Source organism: Colias philodice, chromosome 25 (assembly GCF_061535455.1).
Source record: "Colias philodice isolate Cphi_HAF_F1 chromosome 25, ilColPhil1 Martin Lab GWU primary, whole genome shotgun sequence".
NCBI classification, from domain to species: Eukaryota; Metazoa; Arthropoda; class Insecta; order Lepidoptera; family Pieridae; genus Colias; species Colias philodice.
In genome coordinates, this window is record NC_143110.1 from 8838698 (window position 1) to 8857242 (window position 18545).

The window sequence follows — 18545 nt, forward strand, 5'->3', positions numbered from 1 at the left end:
AAATAATTAACATGAAGAAAGAATTACACAACCTTAGAAATACAGAAAACAAGACAAAAATAGAAAAAAAGAGAATTAGCCAACTTTACAAGACAATAAAAAGAAAAATAAAAAGCAATGATAAGGAACTTAGAATAAAGACCTTGGAGACCTTTTTAGAAAAGACAGGAGGTGTCAAAAAAGCATATAAATCACTCGAAATTAAAAAAGATTTACTGTCACAACTTACCCATCCTTCAGGTTCCTCAGTCTTTAATCGAGCGGGAATACTAGATCTAGCCACACAGTACTACAGAGACTTATATAAAACTAAGACCATACCAACCAAGTTGGATTCGTACACTACCTACTTGAATAACGATCCAATACCTGTCTTTTTGAATGAAGAAGTAGAACAAGCAATTAAAAATCTAAAATCTGACAAGAGTCCCGGTGCAGATGGAATTACCAATGAGATGATAAAAGCAGGTTCTTATATGATGGTGGAGACACTAACAAATTTATTCAATCTGATTCTCTCACAAAATGCAATACCAAATCAGTGGAAGGAGTCTGAAATAGTTTTAATATATAAAAAAGGAAGTCCAAAACTAATATCTAATTACAGACCTATAAGCTTAATATCATGTCTCTATAAAGTTTTCGCATCTACCCTATTACGACGAATAAGCCATATAATAGATGAGAGCCAACCGGTAGAGCAGGCTGGATTTATGTCAAAATTCTCTACAGTAGATCATATATTTACATTAAAAATAGTTATTGAGAAATGCGTGGAATATAACAGACCCCTATACATATTATTCATAGACTACTCAAAAGCCTTTGACTCAATATTTCATGACTCTATGTGGGAAGCTCTTCAAGCACAGGGTTTAGAGGCTGGCTACATCAATCTTTTAAAAGAAATATATAGAGAAAACTATGCAAGGATAAAGTTGGACACAAATGGTTCACCCTTTCCAATAGAACGTGGTGTTAAACAAGGAGACCCACTCTCACCAAAATTATTCATTGCGGTACTTGAAAACATCTTTAGGAAACTTGATTGGGCAGACAAAGGCATAAGAATAAATGGAAAATACTTGTCCCATTTACGGTTCGCAGATGATATAGTGTTACTATCAGAATGCCCGATTCAGCTTCATTCAATGTTAACCACCCTCAGTGAACATAGCAAAAATGCAGGATTAGAAATCAACTATGACAAGACACAAATTATGACAAACAGACAAAAAATACCTTTATATGTAGACACAAAAGAACTGAAATATACAGATGAGTACATATATCTGGGTCACCTTATCTCATTTAAGTCCTGCACAGAGAGGGAGATATCTAGAAGAATAACTATGACATGGAACAAGTACTGGTCTATGAAAGACATATTTAAAGGACCAATACCAGTACGCTTGAAGACGAAGGCCATGAACAGCTGCTTGTTACCGTGTCTTACTTACGCATGCCAAACCTGGCCACTGACCAAAAAATCTCTTAACCAATTAAGAGTCTGCCAACGAGGAATTGAAAGAAGCTACATGAATATTCGATTAAAAGACCATATAAAAAATACATCAATAAGGAAAGTAACAAAAGCGAATGACGTCGGTAATCATGTTCTTCGATTAAAATGGAGATGGGCAGGACACAACCAAAGGCAAAAAGATGAAAGATGGTCAACGATCATTACAAACTGGTTTTTAGCGGACAGGAGCCGAAAAAGAGGCAGACCCTATAAAAGGTGGCAAGACGACATTGTTGGTGTAGCGGGGAACCACTGGGTAAAACTGGCTAATGATAGGCAGAAATGGAAAATTTTGGAGGAGGCTTTCACCGCACAAAGCGGTCCTTACAATATAGAATAATAAGATAAATACTAACATAGAATAACTAAAAATGTCACTAACAATACACATAATTATATTAGTTTTAAGATTTTATTATATAAAGTATTTAGTATTAAGTTAAAGTGTAAATTTTTGTAAAAGTAAGGAAATAAAAGCTTATATTATTATATATTACTAGCGGTCCGCCCCGGCTTCGCCCGTGGTACATATGAAAAATAGATGTTGGCCGATTCTCAGACTTACCCGATATGCACGGAAAATTTCATGAGAATCGGTCCACCCGTTTCGGAGGAGTATGCAGACTAACATTGTGACACGAGAATTTTATATATAAGAGATATATATTATTAGGGCGTATTCAGAAAGAAAGCTTGAAACTTATAAGCGCTTATCGGCGCTTGTCATGTTCTATATTTTCCTGTCAGTGCTGGTAAGCCGCGCAGGAAAATATATGAACATGACAAGCGCCGATAAGCGCTTATAAGTTTCAAGCTTTCTTTCTGAATACGCCCTTAGTCTGTTCATGGGGCTATACATATTACTTGCTCTGTGGGGCTATACTTCTTTAAGTTTGTACGAGACGAAGAGGCAGAAAAAGTATTAACTATCGCATAACGTGGAATTGAACGGGGAACAGTTAAATTAATATAAGTTAAAAGATTGGTGTTTAGATTGCCATTTACGATTTTATGCAAAGTATAACTTAAGATCCAAAAGGTGACGACGATTTTCCAAAGAAATAAGTTTGAAATGCTCTAACGGCTAACCTATCATTGTATGGGGCCCTATAGTTGATGTGAGCATCCTTAAAAGCTAAAAATTTTGTGAATGCCTTTTGTACTTTTTCTATTCGTGCAATGTGTCGTTGATAGTGAGGGTTCCATATTGCACTAGCATATTCTAGCACACTGCGGACGAGAGAATTGAATAAAATAACCAAAGGCGCAGTTCTGTGAAAATCCTTAGTATTCCTTTTAATAAAACCCAACATACGCCATGCTTTTGAAATAATATCCTCAAAGTGATGCGAGAAAGTAAGTTTAGAGTCAAAGTATACACCCAAATCGCGAGCAACAGATACTTCCTTGATAGGTTCCATGTTAATGTTATAATCTGAATTCAATTTTTTAATTTTTCTAGAGAATTTAATATGTAAACACTTGTCAACATTGATTTCCATCCTATTATCAATACACCATTTAACTATGAACAGCATTTATGTCTTGTTGAAGTAAAAATGCATCTGCTAAACTATTTACCGTCCTATACAATTTTAAATCATCTGCCACCATCATATATATAAAACTCAAAGGTGACTGATATAGTGATCTATCAACGCACAGCCCAAACCACTGGACGTATAGGGCTGAAATTTGGCATGCAGGTAGATGTTAGGACGTAGGCATCCGCTAAGAAAGGATTTCCCGAAATTCTTGCGGGAACGGGGAAAAACGGGGATGCACGTACAAAGTCGTGGGCGGAAGCTAGTTGACTATATTTTACACAGTCTGAAATATCATTTATAAAAATCAAGAAAAGGGCCGGGCCTAGATGCGAGCCCTGAGGGACACCAGAAGTTGCAACAAATTCATGGGACGTATAACCCCCCACGGTAACTTTTTGTATTCTATTGTGAAGATAAGAACGAAAACAATCCAAAAGACGCCCGTGGAATCCATAATTTTTTAATTTTTGTAAGAGAGTGAAATGATCCACCCTATCGAAAGCACTACTAAAGTCAGTGTATACAGCATCTACTTCACTGCCACTGTCGAGATTATTGCAGATGTAAAAAGCATAATGCAGCAAGTTTGAGACCGTTGAGCGGTTTTTACAAAAACCTTGTTGAAAATCGTTAATTAGATTATTGAAGTATGGCATAATAGTGGAAAGCACCAAGCGTTCAAATACTTTAGAAAACGTGTTCAATATAGATATAGGACGGTAATTTTTGGTGTCATTCTTATCTCCTTTTTTGTGAATAGGTATAACATTAGCAAGTTTCCATTGTTTAGGAAAGAGTGAAGAATCAAGAGATTTTTGAAATATAATTTTCAGAGGAAGTGACAGATTTGTGTATGTTCTAGTTATAAACAAGGGTGGTACACCATCAGGCCCGGCACCTTTACTAGAATCAAGAGATTGGAGTAATTTAGCTATATGGTCTTGACTCAAGGCGATATTGTGGATGAAGAATTGGGGATACTTATCCTCAGTATCAGAAATAAAATTCTTGTCACTCTTGGAATAAATCGACTCAAAATGAGAAGCGAAAAGTTTGCAAATACCCTGCCCCGTATCAGACGTTACATTGCCTAGTTTCATTTCAGATGGAATATTTGATGAACAACCTTTTCGGTTATTTATAAACGCCCAAAATTTCTTAGGGTTTTGTATAATAGATGACTCAATACTAGAAATGTATTCCTTGTAACGGATCTTAATTAGATCGCTTATCCTTTTGTTTAAGATACCTACCTCTAGCTTGTCCCTCGGATTGTGATATATTTTTAGCCTCTTGCGAGTTTATTCCTTCTCAGATATTAGTTTCTTAAGGTCAGTTGTATACCAAATTGGGTATTTATTACTTTTAATAATCCGTTTGGGTACATGAGCATCAATAGTTTCATAGATAATTTTATAAAATTTAGAAACCATGATATTGACATCATCACAAGGCAAAAGTTCCTGTTCCCATTCAATTTTAGACAGTTCAGAGTTGATAACACTGAAATCGGCTTTAAAAAAGTTGTGAATTTCAAGCGGTTTGTGTCTCAAATAATTACATGTAATCGAAGCTATTTTTATACAGATTGCGTGGTGGGATCTAGTTTTGATAAGGGAACAGTAACCTTTGAAACGTTAATGTTACAAAAACGTCCAAAAACTAAGTCTAACGTCCGTTGTTTAAAATTTTTAATACTGTTTAATTGAATAAGATCATTTTGAGACATAAAGTCAATCAGTGATGTCCCTAAAATATTGGAATAATTACAAGGACGTAATAAGTTATCTTCTAACTCCCAATCAATGAAACCTAAGTTAAAGTCGCCAATTACCAAAACTTCACTAGAATTATATAAACGAATACGATACATTACACCTGACACTTAAAACTCGACACTTCATACACGACACTTCAAACTCGACACTTAATACCCGACACTACACACAGACACTACGAATACGATACTCAACACCAGAGGCGGCTCGCCCTAAGGAGCGCTGGTGCAGTGAACTCCCATAAATAATTATAATAAAATCATATTAGTCCTTAATTTAATTATTAACATTAATTATTACTATTTAAAATCAATCGTAATCTTTCAAACTACTGTTAATACCAATGAATATATCCATCATTCCATCATCCCATACACCAGTATAATACCTACTGTATTATGTAACGCGCGAAGCGGAGCGCTCACGATTGCGCTCCAATGAAAAAAGATTTAGTACATTTCTTAATACGAAATCCAACAGGAGTGAAAGAGAGGGTTTTGCCAGAGCCCTGCGCGTGAAACAAAAGATTTTCTATGGAAAAGTAGCAAAATTCGGAGCGCCGCACCCGCAAACGTTGCCGGTTCGTTTTTACCGCCAGGCAGGACAGCGATTGTGCGCGACGTTGCCAGTTACCAGTTACCACTTCTATAATATAAACAAACACTCGAGTCAACTTCAATGCACGCGCGCGATTCATGCAATTTTCTAATTAAAATTATAAAATACGTGTTGAAATAGCCTGTCGTTATCAGTATTACTTGTGAGTGTTAAAATAAACAATAATTATAATGTGGCGTTCATTAAAAAGTGTGATAAAACGTTACAAATTCGGCTTGAATGTAAAGCTAAGGGACCGCAACGGCCTGAACTTGATCTTACGCAAAAATGTACGACAAAAACGAAAACATATACGCGTGTGTTTAAATCTGAACAATATGTGAAAACACCGTGGTTGTGTGGTTGTGATGAAAGCAACAAATTATTTTGTTTTCCGTGTCTTTTATTTAAAGCGGGCGCGGCCGGCGGAGGTGAGAGTGCTTGGACTGAAACGGGCGTTGACGACTTAGCTCATCTTTCAATCAAGATGAAAAAACATTCACAATCTCGGTAACATTTGTTGAATGAACTGCAATTGGCGTCTATCGGCTTTAAGTTATAGATATTTTTGCACACCAAAAAGAAAGACGTATCATACGTGATACGTCTTTCTTTTCATTATAAGTAATTTTTTTGATAAATTGTACTGCTTTACACCATGTATGTACTGTTTTATTTCAAGTGAACACCCATAAAATTTTGTCACGAGCCGCCTCTGCTCAACACCTGACACTTCAAAATCGACACTTCACACACGAAACTACACACAGACACTACGAATACGATACATAACACCTGACACTTCAAACTCGACACTTCATACACGACACTTCAAACTCGACACTTAATACCCGACACTACACACAGACACTACGAATACGATACATAACACCTGACACTTCAAAATCGACACTTTATACACGACACTTCAAACTCGACACTACACACAGACACTACGAATACGATACATAACACCTGACACTTCAAAATCGACACTTCATACACACTTCATACGCGACACTTCAAACTCGACACTTAATACCAGACACTACACACAGACACTACGAATACGATACAAAACACCTGACACTTCAAAATCGACACTTTATACACGACACTTCAAACTCGACACTTAATACCTGACACTACACACAGACACTACGAATACGATACATAACATCTGACACTTCAAACTCGACACTTCATACACGACACTTCAAACTCGACACTTAATACCCGACACTACACACAGACACTACGAATACGATACATAACACCTGACACTTCAATATCGACACTTCATACACGACACTTCAAACTCGAAACTTAATACCCGACACTACACACAGACACTACGAATACGATACATAAAACCTGACACTTCAAAATCGACACTTTATACACGACACTTCAAACTCGACACTTCATACACGACACTTCAAACTCGACACTTTAATCGCGCCTTTGTAAAAAGCTCAAACTGATAATGCGCATAGAAAAACTGATAATGAATAGAAAAAATTCGATCACGAGGCGGGACTCGAACCCGCATCCTTTCGCGCCATTCCGGGGCGGATGCCTGAACACACGCGACGGAAGCTTAAAAAATGGAGTAACTTCTCCCGTTTTCCCAATATTTCCCTTCACTATTGATCGTAGCGTAATAAAAAGTATACTATAAGTCTATAACCTGCCCAGGAGTATGAAGAATAATTGTGCCAAATTTCGTTAAAATCCGTCGTGTAGTTTTTGTTTCTATAACGAATGTACAGACAGACAGACAGACAAAAATTTTACTGATTGCATTTTTGGCATCAGTAGGTACTTAGTGATCCCTTATCACCCCTTCATAGTTTTTTTTTTAATATATTTCATGTACAGAATTATTGGCCTCTACAGAATTATTATAAGTATAGATGTAGTTATATATTTGTTTTATTCTTTTCTCATTTGAATAATGGTTGTAGTACTAATAGGCACCCGTTACACGCTCAATCCAGATCACGATCCAAGTCAGGTGACGGATTGACGAATCTTTATGTGGATCGTCGCGACATTAGATGGTCAATCCAGCCCCCCTAGTCAAGTGGCTTTCTGTTAGCGTAGCGTTCAATAGAATAGACTACGAATGTATGAGATTGACGTAGGCTGTAGATAAACGTATCTACAGGTTACGTCAATCTCATACATTCGTAGTCTATTCTATTGAACGCTACGCTAACAGAAAACCACTTGACTAGGGGGGCAGATCATATGACATATCAGTCCACTGTTCGACATTGTCAAATGCACACGCATTCACAACCACTAAATAGATCTGAATAAGAACAAAGCTTGTGCAGCAATAATTATTGCCTGTTATTTGAAAAAACGCGTGAAGAGGAAACGCTGGGTTGAACCGTGGCTACTAAAAAGGAACATCTATACACATTCGAACTTGTTAGATGAAATTTATAGTACGGAAGAGGAAGAGGATTACGCAAATTACTACAAGATGAAGGAGGCATGTTTTGATCATCTGTTATAAATGGTAACACCTGTGTGTTGTCGTCCCATACCATCGCGCTCCGAACGCAGACTGACGTAATTTGACAGCATGTTACATTACACGATCAATCTGGATCTCGACCAAAGGATCGAGATCGTTGATTTCTAAAAATCTAGATATTTTCTGATCAGATTTTACGATCCGTCAATCAAATACATTACACAGTCAATCTGGATTGAGATCAATGATCATGATCAAGGATCACATTCTAGATTGAGCGTGTAACGGGTGCCATATAGTAAGATAAATATTTACTGAAATTTGATGCATGTTGTAGTAATTAAGATTAAATATACCTATATTATATACATTAATTAATTGCATGTATAGGCACGGGTCTCATCCACCATTGGTCAATAATAAAAAATACATGTCGCATTTTCTTTTTGTGTTCATTTTATTTTTTTTAATACATAATATGATTTTGGCTTTAAAATTAAATTCAATGTATTACAATATAAATGTATTCATGATATTTATATTTCTAGCACTTAGTGTGCCTGCCCGCCGCCCGGTGCCCGGACTCAGTTTAGCACTTAGTGTGCCTGCCCGGTGCCCGGACACAGTCTAGCTACAATCATGTTTTCTGTATTTCATTTGCTACATTTTAATTATGTTGCACAAACTTAATATTTTACAACCAGAAACACGAATTTCCGAAGCAAAAGATTTTAATATATTATTTCTTTCTATACAAGTTACAACACATCAAAACTTATTGTAATGAGTTTAACATGTTTTCATTCAAAATATGAAATAATATGATTTTACAATGTCAACTTTTCTTACAAATAGGGTATTCAGTATCAATATGAATTCTACACTATGAATACTTAAATAATCTGTAGGTAAAATATTGTAATCCTAAAAACAAATATATGCTTATTTATCTCATGATGCAACACCTTTGTCTCATTAAATGCAACAATGCAATAGACATTATAAGTCCAAGATGATTTGCAAATTAAAACTTAATGAGGTAACAAGCTCATACTTTGATCGTCCTTATCATGTTCATGTATATGAAAAGTAGCCAGCACGCTACTGTGGTAATGGTTACCGCCGGCTGTTGCCCCTCTGGTGCCCGCGGCCCCGCACATATGTCTTGTGCTGGTGTTTGTTGCTATGTTCTTGCGAGTTTTGATTGAACCGTTCATTTTTTGACTGCATTTGTTGCGTGCTTGTTGCAGACGCCTGCGACGTGGGTGCTACATTCCTTCCTGTAGTGTGAGCTCCGTTCGTTCTGTCTTGAGGCCCCGCAGCGGCGGCCGGCGGAGCTGGCTGAGGTTCACTCATATTGACTTGTTCATTGAATAGCATACAAAACTCTCCTACTTTCTGTATGTCGCCTGACTTGCCAGAATAGAGAGTGAGAGCCTGGCGCCAGAGGGAAGCGTAGCCGCGCGTGAGACGCACGATGTCGCCCGGTTGCAGCAATGCGCCGGGTTCGTCCCAAACAGACAAGTTTACAGAGGCTGACGCGTCCGCCACGCGCAACGTACGCACCTCGCGCGCTTCCTTAGTCAATGTCGGCGGTCCAACTTCTAACACTATGAATATTGCGTTTATATTCTTCATACCAGGCTTTAAATCCTTAATTTGAACATACTCGGTACTACTCATTCTTAGTTTTGAATTTTTGAGAACAGTCAAATTTTAGTGACTAATGAATATTATTTATCTAAGGAAACGGGGCTGAACTTAAAGTGGTGATAGTAAAGAATTTTATGTGAAATGTAAAATAAAAGATCTTTAAAAAATAAAAGATGAATCAAAATGACATTGTACTTCAACTGACAAATGACAATTTAGTATGTGAACGTTTAAGCGTCGTATTCACGGTCCATCTTGACGTACGTCCCGCCAAGGTCATACACGATGCACGACGCAAAACGGCAGTGAATAGTGTTGACGTACGTCAATAATTATTATTATTATCTTGCTGGATGTGCAGTGTGCACGACCAATTTTTCATCCAGCGAGCACCCCCACCACCGTGAACGTCGTGCAGATGGAGAGTCAATAGCGCAGACGTACAGCAGATCAGTGTTGCCAACAGTAATTAATGTAAATATGTACTTGGAAACGTGGCCTATTGATATGATTTTTTTGTGATAACCTAGTGAGTACCTACATGAGCAAGCAAGAAACAGTTATTTTATATTTTTATGTACACAGGAAATACCCAATTATCATTACTTTTGGATCAACCTAGTACATATGGACAGTTTATATTCAGAAGTTATTATTTTAAAAGAACTCCAAGGCGAATTGATGAATAACACAGATTTTATGCAAAAGTCCACTGCAGAAAAATGGCAATTTATTTAAAAAAAATGTCCTAACGAATTTGTTTGTTTAAAAAAATTGATTAGCTATATACTCTCTGTTCCCGCCACTTCAGCATTTACTGAAAGAGTCTTTTCGGTCATGAATGTGAAGTGGCGGGAAGAGAGAAACCGAGCTTCATTAAAAATTAATTAAAAATGAGCTCTTGAAATATATAAATTTAGATTTGGAATGTTTGGATTCATATAATTCATTTAAAAATAATGAAAAATTGTTAGGTACTGCAAAAAGTACAAAAAAATACATTTTTAAAAATATTTATTTACTCTTTATTTATCTCCTTTAAAATCAGATATACTCTATATCTTCAAATAAAAGTTGGCAACCCTAGCCATGCTTGATGCGCGCACGATCGTCAGTAGGATACATCCAGCACCGCGGCCTTGAGCTGACGTACGTCGGGGATGGACCGTGAATAAGACGCTTTATAGGTGATCCGTGATCTAGTTCTTAAGCCCCGTTTTACAATTACAGCACTAGAGCGCATTATGCGGCATAATGCTTAAACGTTGAATGTTCCAACTACAGCAACGCTTCGCACAATCGAGCACTAGAAAAAGTAATGCGCGTGAATTGATGCGTGCAATCGATTTATCGTTAGTAATTATTAATTGTTGGAAAAAATTTTAAAGCTTTCGTTTCATTGTAGTTTTTTCGAAATAATCAAAGTTAATTCAAATTGTGTTAAAAAAATAAATATAAGTATGGATGAAGGTACAAACATTGAAAAAAATGTTAATGAAATAATCAAAATCCAAATTACTTAAAATAACCGTAAATATTTTTCAACCAATTATTAATTATTATGTATACCACTTTATTTACACATTAATGAGGTTATTGCTAACTCTATGAATATTTTTTTTTCAACACTGAACTATAAATAATGATGTTGACATCTTTCACGACTCATTTTGGTCTTTCAAGAATAAAATTATCAGAATTATCTCTATGGACACTGTTATTGAATTCCTGTAAAAATGTTATTGAATTCCTATAATTATTTTTGACAATATTGTTTTCACATTGCTCTATATCTGACATTTTTTTTTCTGTGTATAATTATTTAGATTAAATACTAAATTCAATCCAATTCTCAAGTAATGCTGTATGTACCTATAATTAGTAGCCAATTTAGATTAAGGGCGCGTTCCCACCGGGTCGTGACGACAAATAATCGTGTAGTTTTAAGTGTCGTGGCTTATATGTTTAAATGGAGGTGTTCACATTTAGAACGACACAATTTACTGTCGTCTACGACAGTTTTTGCAGTGATGACACTTTGTCGTGACAGTGGGAACGGCTAGCACGACAGTCGTAAAACGATAAAAAAATCGTGGACGGCAACTCTATGTAGACGAACACGTGTTTTCCCTTCCCTCTCGCACCCGCGCGCTCCTCGCGTCTGTACTCTGTACTCGGTTTGCTTTTCCCAACCCAAGCGAACGCAGAGGCGACTAGATTTGTAGCTTGCTGATGATGCGAGCGATCTGAGCGATCCAATGGGAACAGCTAGATACGACAGTCGCTAAACGATAAAAAATGTTGACGATAAACAATCGTTATAATGGGAACAGGTAGAGACTACAGTCGTCGAACGATAAATTAGTCGTTACGACATAGTGGGAACGCGCCCTAAGACTTTATGTACGATTACTTATATAATGTTACAAATTGAGTTACTGTTGGTGCATCTATAAATAAATAAATAAATAAATATATATCGTATTCGTAGTGTCTGTGTGTAGTGTCGGGTATTAAGTGTCGAGTTTGAAGTGTCAGGTGTTATGTATCGTATTCGTAGTGTCTGTGTGTAGTGTCGAGTTTGAAGTGTCGTGTATGAAGTGTCGAGTTTAGTGTCGTGTATGAAGTGTCGTGTATGAAGAGTCGAGTTTGAAGTGTCATGTATGAAGTGTCGAGTTTGAAGTGTCAGGTGTTATGTATCGTATTCGTAGTGTCTGTGTGTAGTGTCGGGTATTAAGTGTCGTGTTAAGTGTATGAAGTGTCGAGTTTGAAGTGTCATGTATGAAGTGTCGAGTTTGAAGTGTCGTGTATGAAGTGTCGATTTTGAAGTGTCAGGTGTTATGTATCGTATTCGTAGTGTCTGTGTGTAGTGTCGAGTTTGAAGTGTCGTGTTCGAGTATGAAGTTTCGATTTTGAAGTGTCAGTTGTTATGTATCGTATTCGTAGTGTCTGTGTGTAGTGTCGGGTATTAAGTGTCGAGTTTGAAGTGTCGTGTATGAAGTGTCGAGTTTGAAGTGTCAGATGTTATGTATCGTATTCGTAGTGTCTGTGTGTAGTGTCAGGTATTAAGTGTCGAGTTTGAAGTGTCGTGTATAAAGTGTCGATTTTGAAGTGTCAGGTGTTATGTATCGTATTCGTAGTGTCTGTGTGTAGTGTCGGGTATTAAGTGTCGTGTTACGTGTATGAAGTGTCGAGTTTGAAGTGTCGAGTTTGAAGTGTCGAGTTTGAAGTGTCGTGTATGAAGTGTCGAGTTTGAAGTTTCGTGTATGAAGTGTCGAGTTTGAAGTGTCGTGTATGAAGTGTCGAGTTTGAAGTGTCAAGTGTTATGTATCGTATTCGTAGTGTCTGTGTGTAGTGTCGTGTGTGAAGTGTCGATTTTGAAGTGTCAGGTGTTGAGTATCGTATTCGTAGTGTCTGTGTGTAGTGTCGGGTATTAAGTGTCGAGTTTGAAGTGTCGTGTATGAAGTGTCAAGTTTTAAGTGTCAAGTGTTATGTATCGTATTCGTTTATATATCGTATTCGTAGTCTCTGTGTGTAGTGTCGGGTATTAAGTGTCGAGTTTGAAGTGTCAGCTGTTATGTATCGTATTAGTAGTGTCTGTGTGTAGTATCGAGTTTGAAGTGTCGAGTTTGAAGTGTCGTGTATGAAGTGTCGAGTTTAGTGTCGTGTATGAAGTGTCGTGTATGAAGTGTCGAGTTTGAAGTGTCGTGTATTAAGTGTCGATTTTGAAGTGTCAGGTGTTATGTATTGTATTTGTAGTGTCTGTGTGTAGTGTCGGGTATTAAGTGTCGAGTTTGAAGTGTCGTGTATGAAGTGTCTTATTTTATTTTATTTCATTTTTTTTATTGGAAAACAAACAGAGACAAAGACAGAGATAATATGTAGAACAAAAAAAATCTTATTAACTAAAGATACATGAAAATGCCTTAGTGTTTTCACTGTGAACATATATAATACTAGCTTTCCGCCCGCGGCTTCGCCCGCGTTTTCAAGGAAAAACCCGCATAGTTCCCGTTCCCGTGGGATTTCCGGGATTGCGTCATTTTCCTGGAATAAAAAGTAGCCTATGTCCTTTCTCAGGTATCAAAATATCTCCATACCAAATTTCATGAAAATTGGTTCAGAGTTTAGGCGTGATTGAGTAACAGACAGACAGACAGAGTTACTTTCGCATTTATAATATTATCTAGTATGGATTTTTGCCAACACCCAGCAGTAGGAGAGACAAGAAAAAAATAATCGATAATTAATATTTATCATGCGTACATAAAGGCGGAGGTAAATACGTAAGTATTTACAAAAATTTTTACACATTAATATTCTTGTATGTTCAATAGCAATTTTTTCACATTCATTTTGTAAGACGAAGAGGAACAAGAAAACATATCAAGATCATTCATATATTGGTATTATAAAAACTAGACATTCTGTGAAGAGGCACACGAAGACCCGTATTAGTTCTGGCGGTCGGTATCTATCTATAAGTAGTAAGTACATATAATAAATCTGTATACCCCAGCCACACTATGCTACTCGTCCTGCTACTCGTGCTGCTCCTCGTCCTGCTCATCGCGCTGCCGCTCGCCTCGATATTGCCGTCTGGCCACACACTGCTCTACTCGCGCGATTAATCACGACGCTCTTCACTAGGGATGGGTCGTCGACGTATTTTTCATCAACGAGACTAGATAGTTAAATGTCGTTCATCAACTAGTAATTCAACTAGTTAAAATCTTCGACTAGTCCATGTGTAAAATAAATAACTATTATTAAATAAATTCTTAAAACAATAAATTCTAATCTCAATAAAACAATTAATAAATATTTATGCTTTCTTACAAAAATTATACTCCCTAAAAAAAGTATTACTAAAAATCTTATTATCGTTTGTTTTTATAGTTTAAATTCAAAACATTGGTCTTGTAAACCAAAAATATTTTTTTTAAAAAACTTCAAAGAAAAGAATTTATTCTTATCAATAAGACTGTTTAGCCGTTGAATTCAACTAGTGCATTGGTGAGCGATGGACTAGTCGAATCGTTGAGTGTACATATAGACGGTTAATTTAACTAGTCCGTTGATTCCATGACGCCCATCCCTAATTCGCACTCGTATTGCCGGTCCTTTGACTCGCGCGCAAAAGCCGACAGCAGTGAGCAGGACGATGAGCACGACGAGTGGCATGACGAGTAACGTGGCCACACTACGTCCCTGCCTACTTCCCTCGTCACTTCCCATACCACTCGTCGAGTCGTGTGGCTGGGGCAGTAGAAGGGTCAATTCTGTTCATTGAAAATATTGAAAAAATAAATAGCAGGGGGTGATACTGGATCGATTCCAAACCCAAATATGTGATTAAAAAATTTTTTGTCTGTCTGTATGTGAAGACATCACGTGAAAACTAACGGTTCGATTTCGATGAAACTTGGTATAATTATACCTTATTATCCTGGGCGTAAAATAGGATACTTTTTATCCTGGAAAAATACGTGGAAAAAAAAAAAATCTTAATTTTTCAGTTTTATCCATAGACGTCGTTCTATAGAACCGCGAACACACGTTGCGTTACCCGCAGTGGATTCTTTTTTTTAACCGACTTCAAAAAAAGGAGGAGGTTATTATAATATGTCATCATTTATAAGATGTCGTCAGAGTTACTCAAAATGGAGAAATAAACCATCCACGCGAAGACGGACATCCGCGAGGACGGAGTCGCGGGCCGAAGCTAAAGTCCTGATTGATTTTCTTTAGGGACAAGTAGGTGATCAGTTTCTGTGTCCTGCCAGACCGAGACATTTTTTTTTCTTTGTCTCCACCGGGAATCAAACCCAGGACCCCTCGGTGTTACGCTCACGCGTCAACCACTGTACCAAGGAGGCGGTCAAATGCGGTTTTGTGTTATTACTTATTAATGACTAGGTAACTACTTTTAAAAATGTGGTAACAGTTAGGTACCTACGCTAAAATTAAATTTCATGAAACCTTTCATCAATTCAGCCTCACCCCACTCAACCTACACCTAATTCCATCACCTAAGGGTAAGGTCCATGATTATGTACCTACTTAACTATTGATTCATTACTTATATAACCTGTATGTAGAAGTATTTTCTAAAGGGTCGAGCGCCCGCGATGCAAGAATATTATCTTGAATTGCACTGGTTTTAGGATACGATCATGACCACATCATGACAACCTATCCCTAAAATCTTACTACAATCGTACCATCACACCATATACCTATAGGTATCCGTCGAATTCGATTATCTAATAACCTTGACATTCTAGCAATTCAATGTTTATTTTTAAAAGGTAAGTATAGAAAAACACATCTTCAGTTTCAAGTAATAATACGTTTACAAAAAGTCATCTTCTGCCTTTCGACCTTATCATAAAGGTCACATGTCTATGTCACGCGGCGTGCCGTAGGTACCTACCTATTGGTTTCCTTATTCGGAGCTAATGCCCACTCCGAACTTTGCTGTCGTCATCCAATTTTTTTGCAACTCTTACTTTATAAGTGAATGATTCATAAATATTACCGGTATCGAAAACAACTAGGTAAGTAATAGTTTAATACCTACCTAATAACAATACATTTGTTTTATTATCTGGTATCATGCCTGCGTTACAATAACCTATACAAATGGAAAAACGCTCGTCATCTATTCGTTTTCTATACGACCGATGTCCGGTCACACTGAAAACACTGGATCTTCAAAAATAAGGTACAACATTGAACATTTCATGTCCAGATAAAAGTTGTTAATATTATTCAAAACATAAATAATAAAATGCCAAAAATTCCCGCCAATTCCGTAACTAAATTAAAAAAATCACAGGGTTTTTTAATTTAATCTTTTATAAACTTTTTTTTTTTATGAAAGGTGGAAACTTATCTTTCTACGTCCCAAAAACGCTGTAACTATGTAATTGTTTTGATTTTAAATCTTTTTAAATCCATATTTTCATCTTATTTTCAATTAATATTGAATAAGCACCCTAATTTTCAATCGAAAATTCACCAAAAATCAATTTTTATCTTTTTTCTTCTATCAAAAAATTGGTTTCCAAGTACCTACCTTTTTAAAAGTCGGTTAACTAGGTATATTATATTACAGGCGCAACTCGCAAGGTCTGCAATCGGCCTCTGGAAATGTTGTTGGGTGGTGGTAGAGCTTACAGGCAATCCACCAGCTCCTTTTCCGACTATGACATACCTAAAAAGAAAACACGAAACCCCATCCCACCACTTATTAAATAAAGTAACGAATGTGAAAAAAAAAGACGGGTTGCACTCCGGGAGTGCCGGCAGAAGTGAAAACGCGCGTAGTAGAGAGGGGATAGCTGTCTACTCTCCATCCGTCTTACGCTTTTTCGATCAGGTCACGTGTCCTGACGCGAGTTTAAGATTTTATACCCATTACAGAATAAGTGCTCAACGCCGCCGCTAAAGAAGTTTTCACTTCAAAAATTATGTATAATTAGATAAATCCTTAGAGTATGTATTAGCAAATTATACATTCTCTAAGGATAAATCTATTAAATATAATATGTAGATTTATCTGATTTCCTTTAAAATAGCTATAGGTCATATAGAGTAAGATCCCAGAGCCGTAAGACACAACTTATTTTCTAAAGCATATAACTTTCGGTTCACAGTAGTAGTCTCTAGTGTACTTTTTAATAGCTGAATGTTTGTGGAGCTCTACCGGTGACACCTGCGCTACCTGAGCTAAAACTTTTATCAGACGCTTTAAAGCTCTAATAAATGAACTTAATTATTTATCTTTACTTAATGTCTGATTTTTTTTATATGTTTTTCAGATAACTATTACAATAAATCAAAATTATTTTGTGCCAATTGTCAATGAATGGCTATAAAAATTTATAATCACTTTCCCGTAAATTTAAATGGAGGATTGCTTTATTTCTGAAACAAAAATGCTTCTATACGGTGAATGAATTTCTGACATGTAAGATGAACGAGGACTTGGCTTAGGCTTAAAATATAAATAAATAAATTATATTGTATTGACTTTTGTATTTTTGTTATAATAATATTAAGTATGTAAAAAAAACTAATTTCCGAATCGAATATTCGACCGAATTATTTTGTTTGTAAAAATTTATAATAGATAGATTTAGTATTGTGTGATATAAAATTGTTATATATTTGCACGCTCAATTACGAGCGAGAATGTTTATGAGTCTATATAATCTGTACCTACCTAACATCTTTGTAAATCTACATTCTGCAAATAAAGAAATTTGAATTTGAATGTTATTTAATCAGTCAGAACCGAAAGTTATACTATATGCTTTAGAAAATAAGTTGTGTCTTACGGCTCTGGGATCTTGGACTAATATTATTTTCTTCTAAAAAGTTATTGGTAGTAAATATTGGTTATCCTTTAGTGGCCTGCAGGAATGAATATAACCTAACGCTGGGCAAGTGTCCAAACTGCCCAGTGGTAGAGAGTCGCCTGTATGTAGGTAGGTACATGGATGAATAAACGTCTACGAACGTTGTAACTTGTAAACATACGTGCCCTGGGCCGGGCTAAAGAGCTAAAAACACGCTTGCGTAAGAAAATAATGTTTATTTGGGCTGTTAAATGTCATTAGAATTACTACGGTCCGCCCCCAAACCTTTACTTTCACATTAGAAAACTCAAGTCATTAAGTATACATCAAGTACACAAGCTCGCACAAAAATTATTTAGTATTAATTCTTGAACATCCAGTGTCACCACAGGTGGAACAAATGTGGATAAAAATTTCTTGCCGAACTACCTCTTAACACAAAGATGATTTATTTACTAAAAGTCTCGTTATGCGCTCGAAATTTAGGTACATCTACCTCGCATCATTCTTACCTCGCAATCGCATCCGCTTGCCCGTTGCAAAAACTTCTTGTTAATTATAACTTAACTACTTAATTAGCTAATATTTTTA

The 18545-nt window shown here is 36.5% G+C and overlaps 1 protein-coding gene across 1 annotated transcript; it reads right to left on the bottom strand.

Moving 5' to 3' along the window:
- Positions 1–8648: 8648 nt before the first annotated feature.
- On the bottom strand, positions 8649–9790 carry LOC149477573 (SOSS complex subunit B homolog). The gene has a single exon (XM_089710755.1). The coding sequence runs from the start codon at positions 9616–9618 to the stop codon at positions 9052–9054; it is 567 nt and encodes a 188-aa protein (XP_089566881.1). The 5' UTR covers positions 9619–9790; the 3' UTR covers positions 8649–9051.
- Positions 9791–18545: the final 8755 nt, after the last annotated feature.

Excerpts from the sequence above, each read along its gene's own strand:
- LOC149477573 (XM_089710755.1), bottom strand. The coding sequence starts at position 9,618 with ATGAGTAGTACCGAGTATGTTCAAATTAAGGATTTAAAGCCTGGTATG.